This window comes from Branchiostoma lanceolatum, chromosome 1 (assembly GCF_035083965.1).
Source record: "Branchiostoma lanceolatum isolate klBraLanc5 chromosome 1, klBraLanc5.hap2, whole genome shotgun sequence".
In the NCBI taxonomy this organism is placed as follows: Eukaryota; Metazoa; Chordata; class Leptocardii; order Amphioxiformes; family Branchiostomatidae; genus Branchiostoma; species Branchiostoma lanceolatum.
Genome location: NC_089722.1, coordinates 42577778 through 42586896, shown reverse-complemented (window position 1 = coordinate 42586896; position 9119 = coordinate 42577778). Strand labels below are relative to the sequence as shown.

The 9119-nt window shown below is 41.0% G+C and overlaps 1 protein-coding gene across 1 annotated transcript; it reads left to right on the top strand.

Annotated features, from left to right (window-relative positions):
• Positions 1–515: 515 nt before the first annotated feature.
• LOC136428341 (serine racemase-like) lies at positions 516–7055 on the top strand. Its single transcript, XM_066417783.1, has 6 exons — positions 516–639; positions 2675–2908; positions 3562–3681; positions 4642–4716; positions 5718–5927; positions 6569–7055. Exons 1-6 carry the CDS (start codon positions 544–546, stop codon positions 6743–6745), a joined length of 912 nt encoding a protein of 303 aa, XP_066273880.1. The 5' UTR covers positions 516–543; the 3' UTR covers positions 6746–7055.
• Positions 7056–9119: the final 2064 nt, after the last annotated feature.

The following is a 9119-nucleotide window of genomic DNA, read 5'->3' as shown; positions in this document are numbered from 1 at the left end:
CCAGAGTTTCTTGAGTTATCCTGACTACAATCGTCCGGAAACACAAACACACAGAGGCAGACAGACACACACACACACACACACACACACACACACACACACACACACACACACACACACACGCACACACACACACACACACATACACACACACACACACACACAGACACACACACACACAGACACACACACAGACACACACACACACAGACACACACACACAGACACACACACACAGACACAGACACACACGCACACACACAGACACACACACACACACACACACACCAAAAACAATATCTCCATTTTTCATGGAGCTAATAAACAACCCAGTACTCCGCAGCCAGTTGAGTGCGCCGCGAGTGACCAGGGTGGTCAAACCACATTGTCGACAATGTGGAACACGAGACATGCCAGGGCTCAATTAGCTTCTGGGACTCTCCAAGCAGCATCTGGGCTTCTGTGAGAAAAATGGAAGCAAACGACGTAGTTACCCTCAAAACTGTCCAGAAAGCTGCCGATACGTTATCTGGACATGTCATTATGACTCCGGTAAAAACCGACGAGACTCTGGATCAGCTGTCGGGAAGAAGGCTCTACTTTAAGTGCGAGAATTTCCAGAAATCGGGTTCTTTTAAGGTATTTGCATGCTCCAACCATTTCATAACCAGTACATTACTTTGAGAGTTTGAGTATAATTCACCCACGAATAGACATTTTATAATATTTTTCCCACTGCATTATCGGCTAAAGTTTGTTCCTGCGTAACAAACCCATGACTAATATAATAATAGTTTTTGTCTCATGTTCCTGCCCAGATAGGCTAAATGCACAAATGACCACACATGGTCTATAAGAAGCAAAATACACAGCAAGACTTGATACAATTCTACATTCCAATCTTGTGAACTAAAAATCAAACACTATTGCTAAACTAATATTGATTACCTAGTAGTTACTTCTCTCTTTTTGAAACATTTTGGAGCATGACTACATACTTTGTCTATTATATTTTTGTTCTTACATGACATCAGGTATATAAAAATGTCCTGCTTTGACATTTATGTACATTTCTTGTCTAATTCTATTGTCTTAAACAGCGATTGGTGCTCATCAAGATATAAGGAACAATCGAGTAAAAAATGGGTTTCATTTTCAACATATAAATGGTCGCAGAATTCGCATGTTCTTTCGTTCTAAAGGGTATGGTTATGCCTGCCATATTCTATGTATATAGGAATGTTTTATATGTCCTTAATTTGTTGCCTTGGTTTTCTCTTCGTCCTTTCATGTAATTCTGAGTTGAATTTTGGATGAAAATATCCTTCAATCTTTGTTTTAGTTCATTTAAATGAGAAGGTGTGTTTGAGTGACCGTTCATGTACAGGTAGGCAAAACCGGACTCCTCTAACATTTTCTTACATTAGATAACCAGCATTGTGTTTTTCGGCGTTCTAGTTCTTGTTGTGCCATGTAGGCTTCGTATTGAAGATTACATGTACATGTATGTACCTCGTTAAATAATCTAACATAGTAACTGTACATTCTGCTTTTCGCCTCCATTAGCAACGGAAAACATCCCAGTTTCGCTCTACACTCCGAATTCCAACAAAGTCCAAGAACATATTTACAGAATTTCAAATGTACAGTTTCTATCGGAGATTTGTCATTCATATTACTTTTGCACCAGACCTCAGATCCATATAATAATATCGGTACAATACATGTGTCAAACAGTTCACAATGTATAGCTACAGAAGATCTAGTCTCTCCAAGAGTACTTCTGATGGTATACATTGCTCTTAAGGCCCTGTTTTGTAACTTTTTCGTGGCAGCGCTAAATCCTACATCCTGCTGTAAACATAACTCCAAGGTAACAAATATACATGGTAAAAACATAGGGAAAAACATACATGCGTCAGTAAACTGTGTTTCACTTTGTTGTAACAATAGGCTACTGGTACTAAATACAATTGTTGGCTATATCTAAACTAGCTGAGTTTGACTTCTTTTTTGGAGGCAGTGGAAGACGAAAAGTCCCAACTTTTGTAGTATTTGTGGGTTCTGTGATGTCAAGAGAAAGGTAGCTTTTTGTTCATCCGTGAGTTTGTAAAAGTAGGGGTATTTTGTGGTTATATATAGCCAACAATTGTATTAAGTACCAGTAGCCTATTGTTACAACAAAGTCTGACACAGTTTACTGACGCATGTATGTTTTTCCCTATGTTTTTACCATGTATTTGCAATTAGCCCACGGGCATGAACTTGCAATAAACTTCTATTCAATATGATGGAACTATCTCTATTTTATTACATAGTGAAAAACTAAGGTTATTGAATTAAAGACCTCTTCTATTAAATACTATAATTTTGGTTTTAAGACAATTATTATTGTTTAAAGACAATTCAAACACTACAACTGGATAAAGTTTTGAGACTTATTTCCGGACGTTTCGGGTGAAATCCGTCACTCTTCTTCAGCGTCTTCTTCTAAACTGAACTGGCAAAACGAAAACAATGCTAGCAATTCTTAACTGGGAAAACAGGTTGAACATTTCAAGGACACTAAATCGTTATTGTTACAGTTATTGTTTGTTTGTTTGTTTGTTTGTTTGTTTGTTTGTTTGTTTGTGTGTTTGTTTATTTAACCAGGGGAAATGTAATCTCCCCATAGTTCCGTGGAGCCTATAACGCTGTGTCCAGACTGGTCAGTTCGAATGGATCAACTGCACACCGACTCGAACTGGTCGCCGGCAGCACCGGTAACTTCGCATGCGGACTGGCCATGGCAGCTCAGCTCCACGGCGTCACCGCGCACATGGTCATGCCGGACAACTCCCCGGAGTGCAAGAAACAAATGGCGCTGTCGCACGGCGCAAGTCTGACACTGTGCGAGCCTGCTGCACAGGTAAATTTATCTGGTTTTATTATCAACATGAAAAATGGAGATAAAGTGTTGGGTTTGTCTGTGATTGTGTGTGTGTGTGTGTGTGTGTGTGTGTGTGTGTGTGTGTGTGTGTCTGTGTCTGTGTGTGTGTGTGTTTGTGTGTTTGTGTGTGTGTGTGTCTGTGTGTGTGTGAGTGTGTGTGTGTGTGTGTGTGTCTGTGTCTGTGTGTGTCTGTGTCTGTTTGTGTTTGTGTGTGTGTGTGTCTGTGTGTGTGTGAGTGTGTGTGTGTGTGTGTGTGTGTCTGTGTCTGTGTGTGTCTGTGTCTGTTTGTGTTTGCGGATTATTGTAGGCAACATAACTCAAGAACCTCTACATGGATTACGATGATATTTGGTTTGTGGGTAGGTGTTGGAAAGACGCAGGTTTTTCAAATTCACACCCTCGTATCAGTTTTGTTTGGTCCCCGGAGGAGGTCATCCATATAATGAAATCAACATGGCCTTATGCCTTTTCTTTAGTAGCACTAAATAGTTGTCTCCTTGTATGATACAACCTTTAAAGCAAGTGTACGAAACGTGCATCAATTGCATCCATGCACACAGCCATTATAATTCTCGTCATTTTTACAACTTATGAAGGTATTGATTGTCTTTCAAACACGCCCCTTTCTCCAGCACATCGCGCGAACTGTGAATCAGGTGCGGGACGCGACTGGAGCGGTCTTCATATCCGGGGCCGAACGTCCTGACGTCATATCCGGGCACGGGACTATGGGACTGGAACTTCTTCGACAGGTAGAAGCTTTGAGTGTTGGTATGGTAACAAAATCTTAATGAGGACCGTTATTGTACACGTATACCCACTGGCTTAAGTACAGGTCACAACAAAAGAACAGTAAACGGATACATCTATATAAGCATTGTCAAATTACAACCAGAATTATAAGGTACATGGATTCCAATTCCCCTCGATTTTTCGTTGTGGTAGAAATGCAAAAGTAGATGTGGTTTATGATCACTGTGTTGTCTAAACTCGTTAGAAATATAAATGTGTCCATATTGCTTAGCTGTGTGGAGTAGGGGAACATACATTAAGCAATTACATTGTAAAGAGTAGATTCGTTTTGCCAACCCTTCTGTAGTCATTAACCGTTGACGTATTGCCTGCATGAAGTATAGTTACTATGTATATATTGATTTCTGTGAATGTTTGTTTCGAGAAGGGTTTGGCGTAGTTGCTGTTCTTGAACTTTGATGCTATTTGATATGACTGTTAGTCTTACTATCCTAAACCTTTAGCACACTGAAGTAGCTGTTTCGCACCCCATTCTCTATTGGTTACAGGGTCAGGCAACAGGGAGAAGGTTAAACTATGTGTCATGTTGCGTTCTAAGGTACTGTGGGAGACGTAATATGCAGTAGCAGTGTTGCGCGTTCAATGTACAGGAAGTCGTGTGAAAGCTAAGGTTATTAAATGTGTGCCTTAAACCTCCTGCTATATCAATGTAGGCAAGATAAATGTTAAGTGGTCCGCAACATCAGCTTGGCTGCCTGGCGCTCCACTATGTATTGTCTTGTTGCAATTTTAAAAAAAAGAATAAAGCTAAATTGGCAAGTCTATTTGAACTGTGAAATAGTTTGATATGGTTGGTTTTACCATATGGACTAACAAATGAGATATAGACCAATACCAAGCACTCCAAATATGTCACGAAGGAATGAGATTTTCATAATTACGTTCTTCCCACTTTGTAGGTACCTGCCATGGATGCGGTCGTGATGCCAGTTGGCACAGGGGGAATGTTGACCGGTGTGTCCGTGGCAATCAAGGTATCTCTCTATATTTCAGACCCAAAGAGCATCATATGTTTAACAGAAGTATTATTAAGACTTTGTTTTGAGTAATGGGCTGTTCAAAAAAATAAATGAAAGGGTGGGGGGGTAGGTGTTCAAGCATCTGGGCCAGGAACCAGGGAGGGTTTGGGCAATTTTGGAAGAAGAACTAGGGAGGGTTGAGCAATTTTTGACCCGGAACTAGGGTCAGTTCAGCAATTTTGGACCGGGAATCGAACACTAAGGAGGGTTTGGGCATTAGCTGGAGTGGAACTATGGTAGGGACAAACCCTGATTTTGGAGGTATTTTCATCCCTCCTTCACAAATATTTATAATTATGCAGTCTGGATGCTCATTGGTTGGTTCTAATCACGAGTAACCTGGAACATGCTGCAAACTATGTGCAATCTCGTCCTGCTTGTCTACGGCAACACCATGGCTCTCAACTGCAAATATCTCTCACCCTCCTTCAGCAGGGCTGCATCCTCGCTCGGCAGTCCCTCCCGGCACCAGCCCTGCTCTTTCGGACCGAGGTTCTAGGTATTGATGACGTCACTGACAGTTGCTCATAAATAATCAAAGAGCTAGCCTCATTTGGCACAAACAGCCGTTATTTCTTTCTTAAGCAAAGTAGTGATGGAAGACGTAAGCTTATTAGCTGATAGCTTCCCAACGACCTTTGCAGATTTACAAAAGACGAGCTTGTGGCAGTCCTCTGATTGGCTGAAAGCTGTTTACTGCTGACGTCACCGGTACTCAGAACCTCGGTACAAAAGAGCAAGGCTGATGTCGGGAGGGGATGCAACCCTGCTGAAGGAGGGTGATATCTTGTCACATCCTGCTAGTGTGCAATATTCCCATGACTGTAAACGCACACCAAGACAAACATACAAACTGATGACAAGTATACACCTACGTTTTCACGTAGAACACTAGATAACCATGAAATTTAGTTCCCCCATTATTAACGCCTGATGTTTTATAATTTGTCTCATAGTCCATCTGTCCCGAGATCCGCGTTTACGGAGCCGAACCAGAGGTCTCAAATTGTGCTGCCATGTCTCTCAAGAGGGGTGAGCGGTACGCCTTTCCACGGTTCCCGCAGAGCGTAGCTGACGGACTCAATGGAAACATCGGCAAAGTTCCGTGGACGTACATCCAGAGAAATGTGGATGACATCTTCACTGTTTCAGAGGACGAAATAAAGGTACAGAATAGTACAGTGCATTGGAAAGGTCTGCTTGTACAACATCGACATTTATAATACAATGCTACTAGAACTTCCAACACTAAGGTATTCACGGATCAAATGTTCAACGATCACTGTCGCCTTCTCCAGTGGGCGTCATGAACTTCCTTGCACGTGTGATTAAACGGTAGATGCAATGGTAACGTTTTTAGAATTTGAACACTTCAAGCACCGCGCAAATCTGTCTTGTCTTTTACAGAACTTTTTAAAAAACCCAGGGCAATTTTTGCTCAGAAGATTCCAGGCCTCTTTTAAGGAGAAGCATGTGCATTTTAAAAATCTGGCCAAATTTGCCTTTGCCACGTTTTGACCTGTATTTGACCCGTAAATTACCTTTTAATCTTCTTTTTAAGTTGAAAAGAGCTGACTGACTAAATGTATAATTGAGAATACTGAGAGCCAACATTTTTTGCATGCTTCAATTCTTTAATTCAGATGTAAGAAATGATGATGATGATGAAGATGATGATGATGATGATGATGATGATGATGATGATGATGATGATGATGATGATGATGATGATGATGGTGGTGATGATGATGATGATGATGGTGATGATGATGATGATGATGATCTGAATCTGTACTGTTTCTCCCAGAATGCCATGCGGCTGATGTGGGAGCGGATGCAGCTGGTGATAGAGCCATCAGGCGCGGTGGGCGTGGCCGCCGTGTTGAGTGACAGCTTCAAGGAACGAGCGGGAGGCTGCAAGAACGTTGCCGTGATCCTGTCAGGAGGGAACGTTGATATCGATATACTGTCCAAGATTCTCTGATTAGGAGAGGGTATTAATACCAACTTTGCAAAATACGCATTTCAAAATATGGAGATGGTCTATTTAAGCACATAAATCACGAAATTTAGGGAATCATTGGACCCAGTAGAAAACTCTTCAAGTTTGCACAAATTGTAATGGGAATAGTCCTTTTTTTGCACTGGGGGTGATTTGGAAATAGTTTATACAAAATGTTTGCAAATGTCACTCAAATGTAAATCATGTATGGATAGTTTCTATAGTAAGACACCACCACATGAAGTGTTGTTTACCTTTATGTTTTGAAAACGCTATAGCGACTCCATTGTTATTTGCTGTGATAGGATTAAGAATGATACATCCTTTGCACTAAATATGTCTGAATAAACTGATGATATGCTTATCAATTTAATATGTAGCATTTTGTATTACCTGGGAGTGAGTGAATTTGACACAAAGTGTGTGTGTGTTTCCTTCAAGTGCCATCCTGGTAACCACTACAACCCCCCCCCCCTCAGTGCCGCTCATTTTGTCCCCAAGGGTTAATGGACTACTCCTTATTATTGCATGAAATACACCAACAAATCAGTTATGAAAATAAGTGGATTCTACTGTATCTGTGTGTAGAATAGATTTAGGGTTCAGATATTCACTGTTATGTCTTCTAACCTCAAATCACTAAATGCTTTAAGGCATTAAGTATGTTTGCTAGCATACCTTAATATTAGTTTAGTACATAGTTATGGTACAAACTTCAGGGGGTATGTACAGGGGGGTAATATTGGCAGAAAACACGCACACAAACAGGCGCTAAGAAACACAAAAAATTACAAACAATCCACCTAGGCAATCTCATGTTATATTGTTCACAGATGCACACATACACACACGAACGCCGTGCAAAACACATCCTTCTGAGCGACGGTAAATACTTATTTATTAAAGACATTTGTTTCTGGTCGCTCGACGTTTGCCGCCTTAGTGGAAATAAGACAACTCGGGTTCTCACGCGCATTGGGCACCGCCACTGGCGGTTTAGATTATTGAAGAGCTGAAAAAAAACGTTTGGTCTCCATGTGGGCGTTTTAGTTTCACTGCTTCACTGCTTCTCAAAAATAATGGCATGTCTGCAAAGAATATTAGAGCGCTCCAATAAACACACAGAGGATAATGCGTCTGGTTACACTTTTGCGAAATAGTACCTCCCCCTATCTCTAAGTCTGATGTCGTTGGGTGGCTTTTCTTCCTATAACATGTTTTCGCCTTGAGAATTGTTTGCTAAAAGACAGATACACACACAGACACACACACACAGGCGCTATATATGAAACACAAAAAATTACAAACATGTATGAAGATAATCAACCTAGGCATTCTCGAGTTATATTGTTCACAGATACACAAATATACACACGAACGCTGTGCAAAACACAACCTTCTCAGCGAAGGTAAATACTTATCATCTTCGCCGGGTACTATAGTACTCGGGGAAGATTATGTTTTCGGTTGAGCCAGCTGTTTGGTGGGTCTGTATGTATGTTAGGAGCATAACTCAAGAAAGCTTCAATGAATCTTTATGATTTTCGGTAGGTGTGTAGTGGTTGTACAGAGAAAGGTCAAGTTCGAAAATGGTTCACCTTGCGTTTTTTAACAGTACTGCAGCGGACTTTGCATTTTTTTGCGTTTGTATGAAGGCAAAAAAAATGACGGAAACGTTGATGGATCTTCATGATTTTTTGCAGGTGTGTAGATGTTGTGGAAACGGAGGTCAAGTTCAAAAATGGTTCTCCTGGCACTTTCCGTCGGTACTGCAGCGGGCTTTGTGTGGATGTGAATTTCGTTGTGGACAACATAACTCGAGAAAGTGTTGATGGATCTGTATTATATTTAGTGGATGGGTAGGGTTTACGGAAAGGAAGGTCAAGTTCGATAATGGGCCTTCTAGCGGGTACCTAACGTACTGCAGCGGAGCTTCAAAATTTTAGAGCATATTTTCTAAAAATGCTATGGTCATGATTTTTGTGTGGTAGATAGCTTATGCCACAGGAATTAAGTTGTGTAAGTTTGGGCCCCCTAGCGTCTTGGTTGGAACTGCAGTGGGTGTTTTTGTTTTGACCTTCGGACATGAATAACTTGAGAAGGGGTCGACAGATCGTCGTGAAGTTTGGTATGTAGAGAGCTCAGATGGTGTTTTACACAATCAATGACTTTGTATGCAAATCAGGAGCTAATCTGCATAATTAGTAAGTATAGTTTGTAAATCCAAGTACATTTCACAATGGGCCATGTGACAGTGTTCCCGAAACAGTTCAACAGAGGGCCTTGCCTTAAAGTATGAATAAACAAATTGGGCACATAGATAAACAGATGTGGCAGTCTCACTAAACTCCAAGCA